Source organism: Carassius carassius, chromosome 14 (assembly GCF_963082965.1).
Source record: "Carassius carassius chromosome 14, fCarCar2.1, whole genome shotgun sequence".
Classification (NCBI taxonomy): Eukaryota; Metazoa; Chordata; class Actinopteri; order Cypriniformes; family Cyprinidae; genus Carassius; species Carassius carassius.
The window spans coordinates 6,190,304-6,213,749 of record NC_081768.1 but is presented as its reverse complement, the minus strand read 5'-3'; the positions used below and the strand labels follow the sequence as shown (position 1 = coordinate 6,213,749).

At 36.6% G+C, this 23,446-nt stretch overlaps 1 protein-coding gene across 2 annotated transcripts in view; it reads left to right on the top strand.

Annotated features, from left to right (window-relative positions):
- The first annotated feature begins 7,324 nt into the window (after positions 1-7,324).
- The window catches only part of prkg1a (protein kinase cGMP-dependent 1a), a 57,894-nt gene continuing 41,772 nt past the window's right edge, over positions 7,325-23,446 (top strand). The window contains exons 1-2 of one of the 2 annotated variants that reach the window (XM_059565827.1): positions 7,325-7,777; positions 19,625-19,791. In XM_059565827.1, the coding sequence (XP_059421810.1) occupies positions 7,524-7,777; positions 19,625-19,791 (421 nt within the window). In that variant the 5' untranslated portion in view covers positions 7,325-7,523. Of the gene's footprint in view, positions 7,778-12,435; positions 13,044-19,624; positions 19,792-23,446 lie in introns of those variants that run through there. The other variant, XM_059565826.1, reaches the window with a different exon arrangement.

Genomic DNA, 23,446 nt, shown 5'->3' with positions numbered 1-23,446 from the left:
CAAGGTGTTCTTTGCAACTGTATTTGCTAACAGCTGCGATTTACAAATTGTCCTGTACATACAAACATAGATTAGTCTGTATGGACGGTTAACAGAAGTCAATTTGCTTTATAGCCTTGAGTCATACCTGTAAACACAGCAACTGATAGGAATAGTAAATATAAATCCTTTAAGGTCTTAAGGGATTTAATTTTTATTCTCATCTATTTTGGGTACTCAACTCCTGCTGCTTTCATCCTCTCGAGTATTTATCCAAAAACTCTCTAGATCAGTTTGTTCTTTCATTTAACAGGAATTATGTCTTGTTCTCCACTGGAGTCTGCATTTTTTTAGCTGTAAGTTTCACAAACTTAGAGAAATTTTTAACAGCATAGAATAACTCACAATGCCAATTAATATGTCAATAATGTGACAAACAAATAATTGCAACCTGCAGTTCTATTCATACAGTATACTTCAATTAAATTAAATTGCATTACATTTTAACTGTAAAAATTTAATATGCATTTTACTATGGAAATACAATAGTAATTTTTACTATGCAAGTTTACTGTTTACAATTACTACTAATGTAAATCTAGAATTAATCTAAATCAAGTATTTAGCACTCCTTTCGGGACTACTGTGTGAACATATATATATTCTGATATTGCAGGAATATGCAAGCAATAAAGATATTACAACAACAATTTCTACAGCAATTTCTGTACACTTTTTTTTTTTGTTGGACATTTAGATAAGTAGTAACACGTCTCCTCGCTAAACTGCCCAAACTGAGTTATTGTTCGTGACTGTAGCACATGCTGTATGTATCAGCAATAATAATGGTGTTCCATGCCTTAGTAAGCACCACCAATAACACATTGATCAAGTCCGATGTATTGACCATATCTTCTTACTGACTTCCTGTATCCCAGATTTCAGAGCACAGTGGCTGAAATGATCAATGACGGACAGAACGTCCTCTGGTCCTGCAGCTCAGAGACATCTGATTGGGTTTCACTGAGAGAGAGACTGTATAACTGGAAAGGGATGAGTAATGTCTGTGCCAGCACCACCAATCAGACCCACCCCACCCAGCCTGTAATTCAATCGCTCCCTCAGGTGCACAGCAGTCCTGTGCTAATCACTGTGTCATCATTTGCACAGCAGGAGAGCCAGAGAATGAGCTCCTATAACATCTCTCTGATCACACCAAGGATAACAGATTTTAAATCCTGCTTAACTGATAATGATAACATAAAACATTAAAAACAATTAAGTAGTGATTAGATAAAAAATAAGGTGAATGCACAGCCATAAAATCTCTTGTTATGATCCCACTTTGATATTCAGTCTGAAAAGCTTTAGATACTTTATGTTTTACAGTAGTTTTTTATCATGGATAGGCCAGAACCCTCTTAACCAAGAGCACTCTTAACATGCAGCTTTGAGTGGTTCATTGTGTTTTATTTGACTTTATATAGAATATAGCATTAATATAGAATGCACATTCACAGGTTCATTTATCTGCATTTAGAGTGGCTTAGCTCTGAATTATTTATTTAAAATAGATGCATAGTTACTGTGCTGTATAGGGCTTCTTTTTTAGATTAAAAAAATTTCTGTGCATTGGGTGCCTTTCAAAGAAAAACAATAGATTGTTAGTCACTCTCTCTCTTTATCCCTGCATCTGAATTATAGCCCCTCTCCCTCGAATGTGAAGAGGGGTGATGCTTTCATATCATGGACGGATGGGCATGAATGCACAATAGTCTACTGTAGCTATGTCTCTCAGAGTGCTTGTAGAAATAAATAATGCTACTAATACCAAAAAGATTTATTCAGCTCACAGTATAATATAATGTGAAAAACTGTTTTATCTTTATATATTGAATAACTGATCTAGATGCCTAAATATTTCAGGATGTAATTCACGTGTCAGGTTGCACAAAATGACGTCATCGGTTCTTTCGAACAGTTCGTTCAGAGAACATGTTCAATACAATTCTTAATATCATCACGTCGTCCTGTGACATTCCAGCTTAGAATTCAAAGCCACATAGGAAGGTTATGAAAGACCCTTTTCCAAAATGTGTTCATTATTTGGATTTTCCTGTAATTTATCTGGTCTTAGTTAATTTTGTTGCAGCCACCGAATCACTTCATAAAACATATAAACAAAAGTGTCATTGCTTTTATCAATACTAAAATTAATTTCTTAGCTAAAAGGTTTTGCATTTAAAATGCTACTTATAAAAACAATTCTAAATCTAGTTTATATATATAGTGTTCCTGTGGCTCAAGTGGTAGAGTATTCTGTTAGCAGCACAAGGTTGTGGGTTCGATTCCCAGGGAATACATGTTAGGTAAAAATGTTAGCCTGAATGCACTGTAATTTGCTTAGAATGAAAGCCTTTGCTAAATGCATAAATTTAATTTAATATGTGTGTTGATGCCATTCACTGGCTAAGCTAACTAACTTTTCGCCCCGCATTCTCAAATCCTTGGTTCTATAGAGATCTGCTCAGTAAGAGTTCTCGGTTCAGTGAGTCGGTAACTGCCCGGACAGGTTCAATTCTAATTTAAAGATCAACTGATTCATTGAAGTGAATCCGTCTCTTTCGAATAATGATTCGTTTACATATACTGTAGAATACTGCAAGTTTGTCATATCAGTAAGAGCGCTTGTGGATTGTGACAAACAAAAAAAAATGCTTGGGGGTCATTATACGAAAACGTGCCATTTCCCACTTTTAATGTTTGATTTTCAAAGTACTGTTTTGAAAATCTTTAAGCCCCTTTTTGGATGAAGTAGATCCTTACCTCTCAGGAAAATGTGCCGTGACATCTCAGGCCATCTTATTTTTTTATTTTTTTTCATATAACTAATTTAAATGTGTGTTTTGGTCAACCCTGTTACCAACATATTAATTACTTTTTGAAAAGGTTTTAAATACATGTATAGAACAAGTCTGATATAATGTGGAAGATATACCCCCCCCCCCTTGTTACATTAAGAGTGTTTGTGAATTGAGAATATTGAAAGTTTTCTTTTTTCTAAGTGGATGAATACGTTAATTTCCAAATTACACTCTCCCAGCATCTTCTGTTTTAAGAAAAATGTATGGAAACAAAAATGAAACACCTCAATTCAATTTTGAGTGGATTATTAGCCTCTCTTACTAAACATTTACAATTAATTGATTACATTTTTATTTAATTTTTTTAAATTATATTAGAATATTATACAAGTAACAGGGTTGACACATCAGTAACAGGGTTGACAACAGTTACCGTATTGGTTATACTGCTTGTTTGAGTTACAGTTATGGTTGTAATGGAGTCTTAATTGGACATTCATAAACCTTTAATTCAACATGACTAATCAGCATATTTTGTAGACGGCTCTATTGAGATATTTTAGCATAAAAATGATGAAAAACCGAAACTTATCTGTTTGCATGATTTTTAACTTTAAAATGTTTTAACTGTTGCCCCGCCTTCTACTTCTCAAACATCGTACTTTCTATGATATAGTGCTGAGAAAACACAGAGTTACCCATTGTGTGTTGGTAGTGGCGTGTACCACAGTTTGCTTTGCCAATTGCGAAACGTGATTGGTAAACGGTTTGCCAGAATATACCCTGACCCAGATCTATCCCATTCGTGAAGCATTGGTTTCCACACTGGTTTCGTTAAATAAATAAATAAATAAAGGAAATTATTATTTTAAAAGATTCACTCATAAGAAGCATCTGTTCACGAATTGGATCGTGAACTTGCATTACCGAACCAAAGATGATACTGAACATTTCGAATGAATAAAGAATTCAAGTTCATCTGTAAATCACATAAAGCTATTGTGTGACTTCATAAACCTTTATTTTATGCATGCTTCGTATGGATCTGTTGACTGAATGCAGAGTGTGATTTCTAGGAGAAGGTTATTAAATTAATAAATGATTATTAAATTAATAAATGACATCAAAATAAAAGTAATCACTGGTAATCTAAAATAGGTTTCAGATGTAACTGTAATCTGATTACCCCTTATTTAAAATGTAATTATAACGAAATACAGTTATTCATATTTTGTATTTTAAATACGTAACGCTGTTACATGTATTTCGTTACACCCCAGCCCTGATTATTTATGATTGTGTAGCATACTGTAAATGTAAGTAGTTCACATGCCCTCAAATAAGTCACACAAGCTTGATTTATTTTTTGACAAGAAACCTTTTCAAACTGTTTGGAAGAGTGCATGTATGGAGAGTATCCCAAATGCAAACTGAAAAGCTTGTTAATTTATTGACTTCTCATAATAAAAATAATAATGACTTTTGGTTTATAAAGCACATTTATAAAACCCAATGCACTTGTGTGTATCAGTATAGATCAGTAACCTCAACATATTTTAGCCTACCTATCAGTAGAATAAATAAAAAACATGATTTTTAGGGATGAAAACTGTAAAAACATGTATATTATGTATACTATTTGTAACAAAAGTACGTCTGTTAAAATTTTCAGTCATCCAGGTCATAGTTATCCAAGAAGGGTTGGCTCAGGGGTGACAATCCCACAGAGGTTAAATGCCTGGCACTCCCCATCAGTCATTTAGAAATGAAGAAACCCCTTGGATAAGAGGCAATATCTTCAAATATGGACGTACCAAGTCCAGTTGCCCTTGATTTAACCCTTCTTGAGTATACAACATGGGTAAGACACACAAAAGCGTACTTGCGTCAACCCTCTTACCCTGGAATGATTACAGGGTTGACGGTAACAGGGTTGACGAAAAAGGTTTTTGGCGACCATTACTAGCCATGAGGTATAGGTAATGACACCACATTACGTGTACAAATATGTACAAATAACTTTTTAACGTATGCTTTCTGGTAACAGGGCTGACACAATGAGCGTGTCCCTGTCTTTCAGACATTACATAACCTCAAAGAAAATTCATTAAAAAAGAAGAGAACACTTACTTGTCTTCTACCATCAACTTCATGAAAGTCAGATGATGTCACTTCCTGGAACTGATGCAACTTTTGGAACAGTCCATTATCTTTAAAGAGGTGTTTTCATAAAAAGTAACAGGGTTGACGAGAACCTAGGGACACAACTAAATTGTGTGTTTTTTATTTTATTTGACACGTTAAGAATAAAATCCATTTATGAGTAATGAACTGACACTTAAGTCTTTATACAAGTATATGTTTTTTTATGATAGTTTGACTTTTTTGGCCTCGATAGCAAGTAGAAGTAGAAAAATCATACTGAGGGACAGGCAATTTTCAACATTTCTTCAAGATGCTTTGCACAAAAATGTGATTAAAATCCTTTAAAAACCAAAGAAACAGAAAATAATTTATTCTTATATTATGATACATTATGGAAACGAAAATATATATTTTTTTATTTGTTTTATGTTTTATTACAACCCGAATTCCGGAAAAGTTGGGACGTTTTTTAAATTTTAATAAAATGAAAACTAAAGGAATTTCAAATCACATGAGCCAATATTGTATTCACAATAGAACATAGATAACGTAGCAAATGTTTAAACTGAGAAATTTTACACTTTTATCCACTTAATTAGCTCATTTAAAATTTAATGCCTGCTACAGGTCTCAAAAAAGTTGGCACGGGGGCAACAAATGGCTAAAAAAGCAAGCAGTTTTGAAAAGATTCAGCTGGGAGAACATCTAGTGATTAATTAAGTTAATTGATATCAGGTCTGTAACATGATTAGCTATAAAAGCTTTGTCTTAGAGAATCAGAGTCTCTCAGAAGTAAAGATGGGCAGAGGCTCTCCAATCTGTGAAAGACTGCGTAAAAAAATTGTGGAAAACTTTAAAAACAATGTTCCTCAACGTCAAATTGCAAAGGCTTTGCAAATCTCATCATCTACAGTGCATAACATCATCAAAAGATTCAGAGAAACTGGAGAAATCTCTGTGCGTAAGGGACAAGGCCGGAGACCTTTATTGGATGCCCGTGGTCTTCGGGCTCTCAGACGACACTGCATCACTCATCGGCATGATTGTGTCAATGACATTACTAAATGGGCCCAGGAATACTTTCAGAAACCACTGTCGGTAAACACAATCCGCCGTGCCATCAGCAGATGCCAACTAAAGCTCTATCATGCAAAAAGGAAGCCATATGTGAACATGGTCCAGAAGCGCCGTTGTGTCCTGTGGGCCAAGGCTCATTTAAAATGGACTATTTCAAAGTGGAATAGTGTTTTATGATCAGACGAGTCCAAATTTGACATTCTTGTTGGAAATCACGGACGCCGTGTCCTCCAGGCTAAAGAGGAGGGAGACCTTCCAGCATGTTATCAGCGTTCAGTTCAAAAGCCAGCATCTCTGATGGTATGGGGGTGCATAAGTGCATACGGTATGGGCAGCTTGCATGTTTTGGAAGGCTCTGTGAATGCTGAAAGGTATATAAAGATTTTAGAGCAACATATGCTTCCCTCCAAACAACAAATTTCAGGGAAGGCCTTGTTTATTTCAGCAGGACAATGCAAAACCACATACTGCAACTATAACAACAGCATGGCTTCGTCGTAGAAGAGTCCGGGTGCTAACCTGGCCTGCCTGCAGTCCAGATCTTTCACCTATAGAGAACACTTGGCGCATCATTAAACGAAAAATACGTCAAAGACGACCACAAACTCTTCAGCAGCTGGAAATCTATATAAGGCAAGAATGGGACCAAATTCCAACGGCAAAACTCCAGCAACTCATAGCCTCAATGCCCAGACGTCTTCAAACTGTTTTGAAAAGAAAAGGAGATGCTACACCATGGTAAACATGCCCCGTCCCAACTATTTTGAGACCTGTAGCAGAAATCAAAATTGAAATGAGCTCATTTTGTGCATAAAATTGTAAACTTTCTCAGTTTAAACATTTGCTATGTTATCTATGTTCTATTGTGAATAAAATATTGGCTCATGTGATTTGAAAGTCTTTTAGTTTTCATTTTATTCAAATTTAAAAAACGTCCCAACTTTTCCGGAATTCGGGTTGTAAGATTTACAAAGCTTTTTTTCCCTGAGGGACACAAAATGGCACGTTTTCGTATAATGACCCTTGGATTGTGACGGCACAGTTGATATTTTGTTTTCACGATTGTCCAGTAAAACTGCATTCATACCACCTCGGCGCTTTAAAATGTCCACGTAACCATACCTCGTGTTATATCATGTAGAATACAGAGTTTCCAATGCGGCTTTTCATCCCCCCACTTTAGCCCCCCCCCAAGCACAAATGTGAAACTCCGCCTATCCTGAAGACCCCGTGTATGAGGAGACAATCTGTACCCGGTATGGTGTGTATTTTTGCACGGGGATGATTAGGACAGAAGTGACCGACAGCGACTCCCGTTTCCGACTGTAAACACGTGAATAGATCAGCTGTTTTACACTGGAGCTTCACAACCAGAGCTCGTCTGGGCGCGTGATACAGTTTGAGAGCGCGCCTGGTTGATTTTAAGGGGATTAAAGTTTTTTTTTTTACTACCTCAGAATGAGCGACCTAAAGGAAGACTTTGCCAAGATTTTAATTCTGAAGGAGGAGAGGATACGAGATTTAGAAAAACGTTTGTTGGAGCGAGAAGACGAAATCGGCGAGCTGAAGAGAAAGCTGCACAAATGTCAGTCCGTTTTACCGAGCGCGCAGATCGGACCCCGGACGCACCGCGCGCAGGGAATATCAGCCGAACCGCAAACGCACCAGGATTTATCAAACCAAAGCCTTGGGAGAGTTGCCAAATCTGACAGGTGAGATTTTAACATTCGCAACTGATGAATGGTTTTGCACAAGTCTTGAGGACTTTTAATTAGTTTGACACTTCGTTTGGCATTATTTGATTTGGTTCCATCTTCATTAAGTTTATTTGAGATTGAGGATTGAGGACATGAATGAAGAAACTCTCACGATGACAGAGCATCTTTGTGAAGCTTCAGAGAGAAAGGAGGAGGTGGGGGAGATAGAGTGTATCATTGATCTAAACCATCATCATCATCATCAGCTCCCAGAGGGCTCCGAGCACAGGAAGCTCCGTGCATTATCGGCTTTTAGGATTTAAACGTGTAGCGCCCAAGAGCCTGTCTCAGGATATTTGATACGCCATTAGAAAGTGCTTTGTTTGACCATATGCTTCCCCTCCCATCAGCCCTATCCATCCGATTCTCTGAGCATCTTTGTAGAAGGTCTGACTGAACACTCTGGGTAGCAAAATCTAAGTCAGAATTGTACTTCGCTTATTGCTTTTGGGGTTTCAGTTGTTATTTTGAAAAATATATGTATACAGTGCCCTCCGTAAGTATTGGAACAGTAAAGACAAAATTGTTCTGTTTGCTGTGGAGTTAAGAAATCTGTAAATATGAAGTGTCACATTTTATTATTGGGTAATTCACCAAAGATGTTTTACCAGCTAAGAAGATCAGCACTTTTCGAGTTTCATCTCCCTGTGTGTTGTGAGCATAAGTATTGGAACAGTTGTCTCACAGGTCTTTCTAAGTGTTCAGCTGTGTCCTGTTGCATTAATTCTTCAGATATTAAAAACGGGGTTTGTGTCTTATCAGTTATATCCATTACTTCTGCATTCTTGCATTCAATGATGACACACAAACCAGGATGAAGATGAGGAAGCCGACTCTGAAAGAGAAGCAAGCAATTTGGATGCTAAAAGAAAAGAGGAAGTCAATTAGAACTATAGGAAAAACAAAGGGCATGGAGAAATCAAGAGTTTGGAAACGGTGACAACAGCAACCAACAACGACCTGAACGGCTGAGAAAAACAACAGTAATTGATCACAGACAAATCATAAAAGCTGTGAAAATTAACCCTAAAATACATGTCTGAAAAATCAGCAACAACCTCCAGAAAGCTGGGGTGATGCTCTGTCAATCTACAGTCCGCAGGAGAATTTGACACAGAATTAAAGAAGCTACACAGCAAGATGCAAACCTCTGATCAGCACCAAAAAATAGAAAGGCAAGATTCTTCTTTTGGAACTGAGTTATTATATAACCGTTATCTAAGTGATTGGAAAGTAAAAGTGTGGAGAAAAAAGGGAACAGCAAATGATCCTAACCATACAAGCTCATCTGTAAAGCTTAGTGGAGGTTGTGTCATGGCATGGGCATCCATGGCTGTCTCTAGAACAGGACTTCTTCATTTTAATGATGACTTAATGTATGATGGCAGTAGCAGAATGAATTTGGAAGGTTACAAAAGCGTCTTGGCTGCCAATATTCAAGAAAATGCCACCAAACTCATTAGAAAGCACTTCATGTTGGATCAGGACAATGATCCAAAACACCCTGCCTTTTCAGTCAAGGACTTTATCAGGGCAAAGAAGTCTTAGATCGCCCAAATCAATCTCCAGATATAAATCCGATTGAACATTAATTTCACCAGCTGAAGAGGAGACTAAAAACAGAAATTCCCCAAAACAGCAACAGTTGGAATTGGCTGCATTAAAGGCTGGAGCATAAGCATAAGACCAAGAGTCTGGTGATGACTGTGGGTTGCAGACTCACTGCTCTGATTGCATGCAAGGGATCTCCAACTAAATATTAGCTTTTAATCTTTTACATCTGCCTTAAATTCAACTGTTCCAATACTTATGCTCACAACAAATAGTGGGATGAACTCTAAAAGTACTGTCCTTTTTATTTGTTAAAACATTTATGTGTTGAAAGACCTAATAATAAAATGTGACATTCTGTAGTTTTGTCACATATTCATCTTTTAATCATATTTGCAAATGTCTTGACTCCACAGCAGAGAAAGCAACTTTGTCTTTCCTGTTCTGATACTTACGGAAGGCACTGTATATAATTTCTTGAATGCATCTGTATTTACAGCTTAGTATTCAGTCAGTGCATTTGCATTAATCAAATGCCATCACAGTATGTACAGAAATCCATGCTTTGTCGAGTTACAAATTGTGTTTGGGCTGAATCTCAAGACTCTGTGGGAAATATATTAGCATCACCTCACATTTGATTTGCATGCAGCATTGCCCACAAGAGGGCAGAATCTCTTTTGTTGTTGTTTTCCTCCATCACTTAAGGGCCATCACATCACTAATAACCAAAAGATCCTAATAGTCTTCATAATTGTGTTTTTAGGAATGCTTACCCTTGGAGCACATAGCATGTGCAATTATGTATTTGTGTTGGTGTGAAGTTAGTATGAAGACAGATGTGCTGGCCTAATGACTCCTACTGTAATGATTTCATTATAGAAGAAGCAGAGGGATAAAAGCTATTTGTAGCTTAATGAGCGCTGAGACCATGCTGATAAACAAACTTTGCCTTATGATGCATCATCTGACTCTCGGTTTTTCCACTAATGACAATAATTACAATGAGAATCCTACTTTTAGCACCGTATTAGTGATGGAGAAATACTATTTCACAATTTATAATCCAAAGCACAAGTTAACGATACTTCCTTTGATTTAAATTAAGCTTAACATGTATTTTCAGAGGAGAATTCCCAGTGAACGGTGTTACTTAATTAAGGAATAGTCAAAATTTTGTCTTCTCAAGATTTGTGCTGGAATTATCGTTGAAAGTGAGATCTTGTTGTCATCTAAAAAAAGAACTGGTGCACTTGTAGGGGTCCCAAAGAGATAAAATGGCAAAAGAGCAGCCACACTAGTCATGTTACAACAGATCCACTTTCTACCGATCCACAGAGGAAGAACCCTGCAGGAAGAGTTTATAGAGGTGAAATTTAAAGCCTGTTTTTCTGGGAGAGGTCCTTTCAATGACAGTGACAGCGAGAAAGTGATGGAAATGAACAGCAGAAAGAAGAAATAATCTTGCATTCCTCGTTTTTATTTTGAGGCATTGTTTGGATGAATTGTTCTTTATGTGTTATTTTTGTCTTTTATAACTATCCAAAGAATGACATAGACATCTGGGTGCTGTTGTGGGCCTTTGAGATCTTTCACAAGCCATTTCAGTTTCAGATTAGGGTTTGTTTCTCTCATGCTTGCCTACTCATACTGTCACTGCTTTTCTTTAAGTTCTGTCTACACTAGTTTTTAATTTATTATTCAGCTAAAGCTGACAAAGAGAACATTGCAGGCTCAAAAAATTCATTCAGAGCAGAGTTAGATTCCCAATGGTGTGTGTAGGTAGTCTTCTGTTTTTGAGAGAGTATTATCACTCAGTTTATAGGCTATATAAAGAATAGATAGAGCGTCCATGCACAGATATCATTGTTCTTAGGCAGGGCTGTTAAGTTTAACAGATACATTTGTCCTGCTAGTCACTATAGAAGCCCTAACATAATTGCATTATTCCTGTGTCTTTCATAGTCTGACACCAGAGGGCGCCTTATGTTCTTTCATAAATTTAAAAACAAAATCTTGCATGATGCGTCTCTATTAGTTCTCCACAGTGGAGGTAAGTCATATTTAAGCAGTCAGTGAATATTAGAGGTGTCTAATATTCAAGTCTTGGCAATTGATCGATTCCATTCATTACTGCCCACTGATAAAATAAAAACATGCTTCAAACATGCTTTTTTTTAAAAACCATTTTGGGTTCTTTAAAGAAGCTGTGTACAGTTCTTAAGCTAACCACTTTTGAATAAAATTGTATTCATGTAAAAACCTTTTTCCATCTGTTGTCCAAAGATTTCATGGATGTTACAGTTTCTACGTTATACTAATAAATGACCTTTTTAGGAATGCAGTTCGTTTAAATATCACAATGAAGTCACATTATTTAGGTTAAGTTGTCCTAATGAAAACCAGAAAACCTTTTTGTTAACAGTAAAACTAGGGTTCTTCAACAATTTAAAATTATTCTTTGGCCAACAAAAATGTTAATTTATACCATAAATGACTATATATATATATATATATATATATATATATATATATATATATATATATAAGCATGTGCTACATCTTGGTCAGAAAAGCCTTTATGCCTTCAATTTAGTTGACTTTTGCATTAATGTTTGGTAGTATGTTAGTTTGTTTAACCAACAGTTGCAGTACAAATAAAAAATGGAATTTTAGGATTTGGTTTGGAATTTTAGTTTGGAATTTATTTGACTTCCATGACTTCATATCTCCAGGTTTAAGGATAATTCAGCTTTTAACTGCTGTAAGGCAAGGCAGGTTTATTTATAGCACACTTCATACACAAACGTAATTCAAAGTGCTTTACATAAAAGGAAGTAAAATAATAATAAAAATAATCACAACAATAAAACAAGGAACATATATTTTTTAAATAATTTATCTGTAGGTGTTTTAAACCAACATGTAACGCCACTGCTAGAAAACTGGGTATTTTACATAGTTCTGGATAACTGTTAAGTGTTTGTCTCAAAAGTTTAACAGTTATATGTGCAGAGCTGAACCTCTATATACTGACTGTCCAGGAATACCGCGCTCTTCTGTGAGGCGCGCGAGCGAGCTCCACTCATTCATCACGTCACTGCCCACGAGCGACGCGCCCTCACACGGATGCGCTCCTGTCAGAGCTGTGTATATTCCAGCCGCTCTGTGGGATTGAGCGCTGCCTCTTTCCTTTTTCTTTTTTTACACGTATACACTGCGAGACTTTTCCCCTCTCCACAGGTTCTCCTCGTTTTGTAGGTCCTTTTAGTCTAGAATAGAAGCTGGTTTAGTGCACGGTGTTTCTTCTCTAAGTAAACTTGCTCAAAGTGCAGGTCTGGGAGGTTTTATTCGACTCGGAAGGGGTGATGATGGGGACTTTACGCGACCTCCAGTACGCGCTTCAGGAGAAAATCGAAGAGCTGAGACAGAGAGACGCGCTCATTGACGAACTGGAGCTCGAACTGGACCAGAAAGACGAACTCATTCAAAAACTGCAGAACGAACTGGATAAGTACCGCTCCGTGATCCGCCCGGCGACCCAACAGGTCCAGAGCCGCTCGGAGCTGCAAGAGCATCAGCGCACCAAACGCCAGGCGATCAGCGCCGAACCCGCCAACGTCCAGCATCTGAGTCACGTGACCCTGCCCAGCGTCCCCAAGAGTGCCAAGTAGGTCAACTCGATACAATACAACCTCAAAATCATTAAATAGCCTACTACATAAAAGTAATCAAATGCTACATTTAAACCATCGAATACGTCAATGAAATCATCAAATACAACCTTTGGAGGTACTTTTAGTCTAGAATAGAAACGTTTAAAACGTTCAATGTGTTATTTGAGGAATTAAAGTTATTAAACACCACATAAAGCTCTATACATACATCTAAATTACCTATAATAAAAGCAACACTCGATGAGAAACTTTCTTGCACTTAAATAAAAGCCGCCCAGCCCACATTTACCTTTTTTTATCTTATTTTTTTATATGCATGTATTTATTTTGAATCTGACAAGAACCATTCCCACAGAACCCAAAGTTAACTAAAACCCTGTAACATGGATAGATCCCTACAAGGAGACAAGAAGCTTCACTTCAGAAGATGCCTCCGTACACCAAATATTTGCCTAGCGTGTCATACTGTGTATTTGGACACTGTATACTGATTTGACACACTGCTTTTTGCATAAATATTGTAGACAAGAGCAGAGTGCAAACTTTAAACTTTACTGAATTCAATCACCTTAGGTTTTGCTAAAATACTAACTTGTAAATATGTTATTTTTACACAATTTTTTCATCCTGACTGGCATTCTGGCAATGGTTACCATAGTAACTTTCTTGAAAGGGACAGCAATATCATGGGCTGTGCAGGTTGCACAATTGAAATCATTATGATGTCTGCTGTAAACCTGAAAACTCAGACACAAACCCATTATGCTCTGTTCCAAATGCCATTCATTGACATTTGCACGAGCATCTCATTGATGACGCTCCAAGAAAGTTTGATTTTCCACAAGGAAAGATCTGAACCAGGAATAATATATCTGTACTGGGCAGTTATAGGAGCAGTGACGTAGGAAATACCCAAATACTATAATAACTGCTTTGTTTAACGGACTGGTAATTTGCTTATCAAAGCAGCATGATATTGTGCAGCAGGTGGATCACAAAAGCTATTTACATGTTCAGCTGTTATTATGCACACACTGTCAAGACCAGAGGATCTGATCAGACTACACAGTTCCCCTGGAAGTGAAGGATTTTTTTTGTTTCAGCCTGCTGTCATGAACACACATACCCTTAATTAATTAGCATCTAGTGGTTTGGCAGCAGAGGAACCTCACTGTTTCAGACCAGCATGGCCTCCCCCATCTGCTGTGTATCTGACATTTAAAAGCTCAACACTGTACTAATTTACAACGTAACCTTGTTTTGTACAGGACAACCCTCTGAACCCTGTCGCAGCAGAGTCTTTTCTTCTATTCTGCTTGCATCTTGAGCTGGTCAGCACTTTAAGGAATGAGTATAAAGATTTGAATGAAAAAGGCTTCCGTGTTGGGCTGCCAGATGGGATCAAACTGGCATCAATATTGGTTTACTCTTTGAAAGCTCATTATGTGTTGGAAGAGGATTCTGTATCTTTGTGTGTGGTCAGGGAGATGAATGTTATTTTTGGATGAAAATCCATTTATCTTTATTCTGAGTGTCTTTCTTTGCTGATGCATTAATGTATCCACTGTTCTGTTGCTTTTATTTTTCTTCGAAGTAAAGGCAAGTACTGTGCTTTTGCGAAAAAAAAAATGTAATAGTGAGTGATTTACCCCTTTTTTTCTTTCAGTAGAGCCATTTGAATGTCACTCACCATGTTTCTGTCTCATAATTGCATCTTGTTTCCTGTTTCTGATTCTTTTTTGCAGTTACCTTTGCAGTAGCACTTGTTACACTTAAAGGGGTCATATGATGCCATTCAAATTTTTTCTTTCTCTTTGGAGTGTTACAAGCTCTTTTGGCGCATAAAGAAGATCTGTAAAGTTGCAAAGACTAAAGTCTCAAATCCAAAGAGATATTCTTTATAAAAGTTAAGAGTTAGTCACACCTATCTAAAATGGCTCATTCTAACCCCCCCCCCCCACACACACACACACTCATACACATGTGGATAAGTTGTATTTACAACACTGTTCCAAAACAGTTCAACCCAAATATTCAGATGTGTACAGCGCATTTTGCGAAGGACAAGGACTGTTTCCTGTGAGAGTAGCGTACAATGCCGGTATCTGTTTCTTTGCAAGGACAGTCTGGCGCTTCTGTCTCTCAGTCTGTAAGTACGTTTTCATATATAAAGATTTGCCACTGATGATTTAGCAATGTAGAGTAGCGCTTGTTGTTTGTCGTTTCTCTGATCACAAATGCAGACATGGTTTTATGTTTATGTTCCACAATTCGCAATGCAATGCGTAAAAAGACAGTATAAGTTATTATAATCAGTAATTATGTCCCCACTAGATGCAACAAATGACTTTGTTTGAAATATTTTTTTTTGTCTTGTTGCGCTGGGACACACCGCACCACAGTATGTTAAGGGGCGTAACATTTCCATCTTGCTTGAGGTATTCAACCTATCACAACGCACTCGATAGCTGGCCAATCAGAGCACACCTCGCTTTTCAGAACGATGAGCTTTGTAAAAATCAGCGCATTTCAGAAAGGCGGGGCATAGAGGAGAAACAATAATGTACAGTATGTGGAAAATGATGTGTTTTTTAAACCTGAAACCACATAAACACATTGCATTACACCAAATACACAAAATTAAAAGAGCTTTAAACATTTTTAAAAATTTCAGTTTTAAGTAATTTTAGTTTTTCAATTTTAACTTTTTTTCAGTTAGTTGCCAAAGCAACATTTAAATTGAGCTTTTCCATCTAATATTTTTATTATAAACAGTAACCAGAACCTATTTTAATGGATTTAATTCTCGTTTTAGTACTTGTATTACCTATTACATTATAGAAAATGTCAATATGGCTGCAGAGTGGACTGATTCAGGTTGACCTTCCCTGTATTAAGTTCATGGCTGTTCTATGGCAATTTTGTACAAAAGAAACTATTTTTTCAGTTGTGCAGGTTTAAATATAGATTCTATTCTATTCCAGAATCAAAATATGGCTAAAAGCAACCACAACAATGCACTTCCAGACATAAGTATCACCATTTTTATATCTGCAATGCAGTTTTCATACAAAAAATAAGGGAATGATTATTTTTGGCTTCAGAGTAAGCCTAAATCTATAGAAATAAATCAACTTGGTCATTCATTTGTCTCAGGTTATTATGCACTATCATGTGCAATATGAGCTGCTATAGCCTATGCAGTGAGACTTTTCACCCTGTTTTAGCTACGCACAGAAAATGTACAGAACTGTCAAGCCACTCTAATAAAAAAGTAGCGCCATTATTATGATCGAGTGTTTATAGTTCAGTTCAACAACTTTAAACTTCTTTAATTATGAAACAAGTTTAGTTCAGCTATAAGCAGCTCTACAGAAGACAAAAGTGGTATTATTCAGATTAAGTCAATGTTGATACATTTTAGTTTAAAAACAATGTTGCAAAATTCAAGTATTTAAAATTATATTGCCTTGAAGAAAAATGTTGTAAGACAAACAAAATTCCTACTAATAAGAAACTTACTTGCAGACATTCAGCCATTGTGGCTCCATGTCCACAGCTTTCTCCAATTTACTCTGCTTTAAGCCGTAGCATACTTTGTCCTTTTAAGGGAGACAGTCTGTCGACCTGTGTGATGTGAATGTCCTCCTGAAAAAGGCAGTGAGTAAAATTCTAAGTCAAACAGACTGGTTATAGGATGATCCGGAGTTTGTCTGCTGTAAATGAGGCCAGTGATCTCTGTGCTTTTACTGGATGTAAAACATCTCCCCTGACTGTTTCCCCAGAGAGCCAATGTCCTCTAGAATTCAGACTGCCATACGAAAATACCACACAAGTCTTGTAGAGATTACTCTGATTTTGCTCTGCATGTAAACACCTTTATGGACCTTCAGGTGGCTTATTTATTGTGTGCATGTTGGTTTATGTTTTGATAGCTAAAAAATAGAAAAAAGTATGTCAATTTAAATGTCTTGTTAATTCAAACGTCATGTAAATGCACCGACTAAATTCAGCAGTTGTTTTTATCCCTGCTGACTTACATTCTCAGTTGCATCACATAAGTGATGAAGCTGCTGTTTATTTGCAGCTGGATTTGAGTGTGTACTTATTATAAGGCATTTGCATTTAAATAAACTGTGCTAGCTTAGCTTTAGATCCGAGATGTTTCTCCTAAACATTGTTGGGAATAAAGAAATAGATTTGGAGAAATGTAGCATTAAATCAAACGTCAGCAAACATCTTAATTTGTTTTCAATATAAAGGAATAGTTAACCCCAAAATTTTAATGTACTCACCCCTAGGCCATCCAAGATGCAGATGAGTTTGTTTCTTCATTGGAACAGGTTTGGATCAGTGGATCACCTGCAGTGAATGGGTGCCATTAGAATGAGAATCCAAACAGCTGATAAAAGCATCACAATAATCCACATGTAATTCACCTCACTCCAGTCCATCAGTTTGTGTCTTATAAAGAGGAAAGCTGTGTGTTTGTAAGAAATATCCATTATTAAGGTATTTTTAAGTTGAAATCATTGTTTCTAATTAAAATATGAGTCATATCTCCATAATATTGCTTTCTCCAGTGAAAATAAGTCTGAATCAGGGGAGAAATAAGCAATATTAATATCCAAAACATATCTCACCGTTGTTCGATATTAAATAGTTATTTTTTACTGGAAAAAGTATTATTATGGATATAGAACTTGTATTTTGCCCAGAAGTGACCGTTTAAAGTTCAAATGGCTTAATGATGGATTTATTTCTAATCATCTTTTCACTTCACACAATGTTAATTGATGGACTGGAGTCTTGTGGATTATTTGTGTATTTTGTGGTGTTTTTATCAGCTGTTTGAACTGTCAGTCTGACGGCACCCATTCACTGCAGAGGATTCATGATGAGCAAGTGATTTCTCCAAACCTGTTCCTATGAAGAAACAAACTCATCTGGATTAACTATTTCTTTATGCTGAAAACAAATTAAGATGTTTGCGGAAACGTCTTGCTTCTTAAATATTTCTCCTCAAGACCCTACTAATCTCAATATGATCTCAAATATTCAGATTCCAATAACATCAAATCAACTGAGAAGTTCTATTTGTATTCACTTTTATTTCATTGCTCTTTAATTTTATTTTAATGTATGTCAACTGTTGTCTCATTTGTTTCTATTTTTATATCTTTAAGTCAGTACACTTTTCCTCAGGGTGAGACTGTCTGTGTGTGTGTAAGCAAAATGAAGGGAGCTCTACGTGAAGTACTGCTGACATCTTGAAAAAAAAAAAGGTCTGTTTTTGCTCACGGTGGAGCATGTCTGTGGAATGTAAACACAGTGTGGTTCATAGGTGAGCGTTTGTGGGTTTTCGCAAGTAAATCAAAAGTCAGGCTTAAGTCCAGGTCCACAAAAACAGAGGAGCTGCTGTCATGATGATAGGCTTTTTGTTGAGGAGTGCTCGGAATTGTCATATAAACAGTGATAATAAGATTTAAAGAACATATTCTACCACATTTTCCATCCACCAGCACTTAAGCAATTAAATGTCATTAGAAGAACTAAATGGATTTGCATAAATAATGACTTGAATTGCATAATCACTCTCTAAGCAGGTTTTAAAATACAGGTTTTCAAAATACAATTCTGTCCTCCATTTTTCAGTCAAACAGATCCACTTCAAAATGGTGTTATGAGTTTTGACTGACGATCAAAGCAGTGTTTTTAGAGGCACAGTGTTTACACTCTTCATAACTATTGATATTTTATAATTAAAAAAAGAATAGAGAACATCTAATATTTCAGAGAATTATCTTTGGAAATATTTTGCTATGAGTTGCATTTCAGAAAATGTTCATTACCGAGTCCCTGTGTGGGAGGTTATATTGAATTTTAATTACTTGAAATGTGTGTATTTGTGTATGTCTGTGATGGACGCCTCATTTTCAGCTAGTCTTCTGATTTTTGTTTGCTATGACATCCAGCGCCAAGCCGCCAACTAAGAGATTCCTTACACATTCCTTGTGGATTCATTCCTGAAGCATTGCGTTATTTAGAATTCCATACTGTCATGCAGTTCTTACCGTTTCGACAATGTGTATAAATTGTAATACTCAGATTTTGCACAACATTTGCCAAAATGTGTACAACAAAGTACAGTGCATTGGATCCTCAATCCCACAATGCAATGTGTTTGCATTACCTTCCAACTTTTTGTTTGGAATGAAACTGCCAGCCATGCATACCAATATTAATAGTATCAGCTGTTATTTTTACTATTTTTTCTACTCATAGTTTGATTGAATTGCCAAAAGATAAGATTAAAAATGATAAGTGGACAACACTCATGGAATTAAATTCAAACATAATCATAATGAGGTCATGAGTTCATATTGTACTATGATACTGTTTGAAATGTTTATATTTGCATAATGCATTTTGTTTCACAAACAAGTTTTTAAATAGTTGTAATTAGTGTATTCTGAGCAGTTAGCAGCACGTTTCTATTTCAGGCATAGTCATTATTATCTTTGTTAATTAAATGATGTGGGCCTATTTAACAATGTTTTCCTGCACTGTACAGGTCAAAAGAACTGATCAAGTCAGCTATTCTGGACAATGACTTCATGAAGAATCTGGAGATGTCTCAGATCCAGGAGATAGTGGACTGTATGTATCCAGTGGACTATGACAAAAACAGCTGTATTATTAAAGAAGGGGATGTGGGCTCCCTCGTCTATGTCATGGAAGGTGAGAAACAAAACAAAAAAAATAAACATTTAAAAGAGAGAGAAAAATAGTGTTTGGGCTTTAAATATGTTTTGCAACACGTAGTTCACCCAAAATGAAAATTCTGTAATCCTTTACTCACTGTAATATATATTTCTTCTGAGAAACACAAAAGGAAACATGTTGCAGAATGTCTGAGCAGCTGTTTATTTTAGGGTGCTTTCACACTAGCACTTTTGGTGCGCACTCGGGTTCGATTGATGTCAGAGTTCGGTTCGTTTGGATGATGTGAACGCTGTCTTCCGTACTCAGATGCGCACCCGCGAACCGTACCCGAGTCCGCTTAAAAACGGTGGTCTGGGGTACGCTTCATGTTAACTCTGGTATGGTTCGCTGCTTATGTGATCACAATCATAACAAATCGCGGAAGTGAACCGCTTTTAATGACAAATTATTTGATGAAAATGTGTGTTTGTGTGTGTGTTTCACTCACTTTCCTGATGAGCGGGACTGACGCGCTGCAAGCAGAGAGCTGTACATCTCATTTATGTTCGCCTTAAACATTCTTTAGAGCATTTTCAGTACATTTGTAAGACAGACGCAACTGCCGTTATGTACCGAAGCTTTATAAACAAAACAAACAGTTCAAAAACGTAATACATAAAAGTGCAGAGAGTAATGTTATGCATTTGCCGCCTTATCCTGCGCTGTCATTACCAAGCAACGGGGTAAACAGCTGCTGGCTTGATGACGCAAGCGAACCGTGGTTCGGACTCAAATATTATAGTATGAACACAGTCCAGCGGGGGCAGGGGGAGGGGGGAGCAACCGAACTCAGGTTCGGACCAGGCAAGTGAACCAAGTGTTGAAGCACCCTTAATGAACCTTGATTTCAAGTCACTGTCAGAACAGTTTTGTGTACAACATATGTACTATCTCCCAAAGCTTCTAAAACCATATAATAACTTTTATAGCCATATAATAGCCTTAAGTTTGGAACAGACCAAAAGTGAATCAAAATTGTAGTTTTCTGACTAAACTAAAGCCACTTAGTTTGCCTACATGGCACCACCAGTCTGAGGGATCAAACACAGTCACCTTTAGGTTTCTGCTGTAGATCCTCCAATTGGATCTGGAATATTGATCCTGTGCATAGATTGTATTGATTAGGTCCTTATAAAATTGATCTAGTCATAGCAGCCAAATCCTCTGAGAGCAGTAACACTACAGATCAACTGTTGACTAACATGTAGAGTAAATATGCTTTAAACATGTAGATTAGATATGCTGAGCTATAATGCCCATATATACCATACATTTTAATTTATATTGAAAGAGCTCTTCAGCTATTTTCTTTTCATGGCCAAATTAGGCAAAAGGAAATTTGAGGGGCGCCCGGACTTTTAAAAAGTCATGTTTAAGGTATTAACATATTAATGTTAAATTTGTAGTAGTAGTTTTCAAATTAGAAAACTGGGGAAGAACATGTAAGATTTACTAAATTGGGTACCTTTGACAATATAGTCAGAATTACACAAATATGACCTTCTAACATACATGAATTACAATAAATGCATGCGGGTTCAGTAATGCTTCATGTTTCTTTGCATGAAAAATAATTAGACAGTGCTTGTATGGAATGCATTGAATGCTTTGTGTACATTTCGTGCAAATGTGTATGACATGTTAGCACTTTTAAGCAGTGTTATGAATGAGAGTACAAACATACTTTTCTATCCATGTTATTTTTTTTTATCATTGTGGAAGTAATTTAGCACTTCTTTTTATATATTTGTTTAAGTATCAGTGTTATTGGATACTCATTTGCTATTTTCTTTAAATATTGGATTTTGTATTGGTGACACCTGCAGAAGCCAGGTTAGGATTGTGTCGGCCACCTGTCTCTGATGTCATTACATCTGTCAATACATCTGTCAATTTCTGTTGTTTAATGAGAGGAAGGAGCTGTTGTGTTTTCTTAGGATCACAGGATTTTCTCTGCCTTTCCTCTTTGTGTTCTTGAGGGAATGGAGGAACACTTGGTTTGAATTAAGGGATTTTGTTAGTCATGCTTCAGAGATTGGATGCTTTTGTAGTACAAATTGGGCACTTGCCCAAAACACTATATCATGGGCGCAAGCCAATTAGAAAGAGAGACTAAGTGGATATTGGCTGCGTACAGTCATGTTGAGTAGAGTATGTAGAGTATGTTGTTTTTCCAAAGTAATATGTCAAATACAATAAAATGTAGACAAAAACCTATTTTTAATTAATTAAATCCATTCTCTCAGCATTAGCTCTGCCACATTCAGAAACAGCAAAGGATTCAGAGAGAACAGAGACCGGAGAGAGAGAGAGAACGAAGACTATTCCTTTGGGACTTTCTATTAGAAAGAGAAATAAACTTTTCATGGCAATTCCTGTCTTCCAGGATGAATTATTTACATGTGAGACAGGATGAAACAAATGATATAGATTGAAAAGGCAGAACAGTGAAAAGCTTGTGATATACAGAATGAATTTAATGCTGGAGGAATCCTCTATTCATATTATCCTTTCATCAAAATCGAGGTCTCCATTTGAGAGTAAAAGGTCAGTGATGGAGGTTAGAGGATCAATAATAGTGATCCGAGCTCAACTGACCAGCATTTCCATTTGAAGCCCAAAATCACATTAAGTGAGTCCAGTAGATTAATGGTCCAAAAGAAGCTTTTGTTTGTGAGATATATCATGGGTGGGTATTTAAGCATTCAGTCACAAGACAGGGACATTTCAGCTGAGATAATTAGTTCGGCCTTACGACAGGAGAGCCTAGACAGGAAATGATGCCATGCTATTATTGTGCCTTGAATGTCATATTAGCCTGTGTGCTGAAGTCGCCATGCTAATTAGCCCCAATCTGAATAAATAAAGACGCTTAATGACTGTAGATAATGTCAGCTCTAAAATTGCAGCTTGTGTATCTGATACATGATTTCATACTACCCTAAAGTAATTTACCAGTAACCATTTGGAGACGCCAACCACAAAATCCCTCTGTATTGAAAGTGTTCAGTTATGAAATCTAAACTGACCCCATGTTTGACGCGCCAGGGCACATTATCCTAGAATTTTTTTTATTTATTTATTTTCTATCATAATGTATTTTTTTTTTTCAACCTCTGTAATAGTGGTTGACTTATATCGCCAATAGCCAGTGCCGATATGTAGAAATGGCTGATATATGCCAATATATTTTACATTCTGAAATCTGACATACAGTATTTGAGTAAAAGTGGATATTCAATAATAAAAAAAATGTAGGGTGGGATTAGAATTTCTAAATTAAAAGTCAATTATATAGCAGAATAGAGCTACAGTACTGTAGGTGGTTAAAGGAGCAGGAGTCATTCATAAGGGAAGCAATTTCACAGGCTGGGCATTTTACATTACATTCTGATAAAATGACTTTATTCAAAATGTTATATACTGATGAATGATCAAATGCAACATTGCTTGGAATGTGCATTATAAAAGACAATATGGTAAATTTTGATTTCATGCTGACTATATTGATGAGGAATGAATGGATTGACCACAGGGCCCATAGTTCTCTGGGAGCCTCAGTTTTTCCAACAATGACTCATTCCAAACATCCAAACAGCTTCATCTCTTCATACTGATAAATGGATTTATC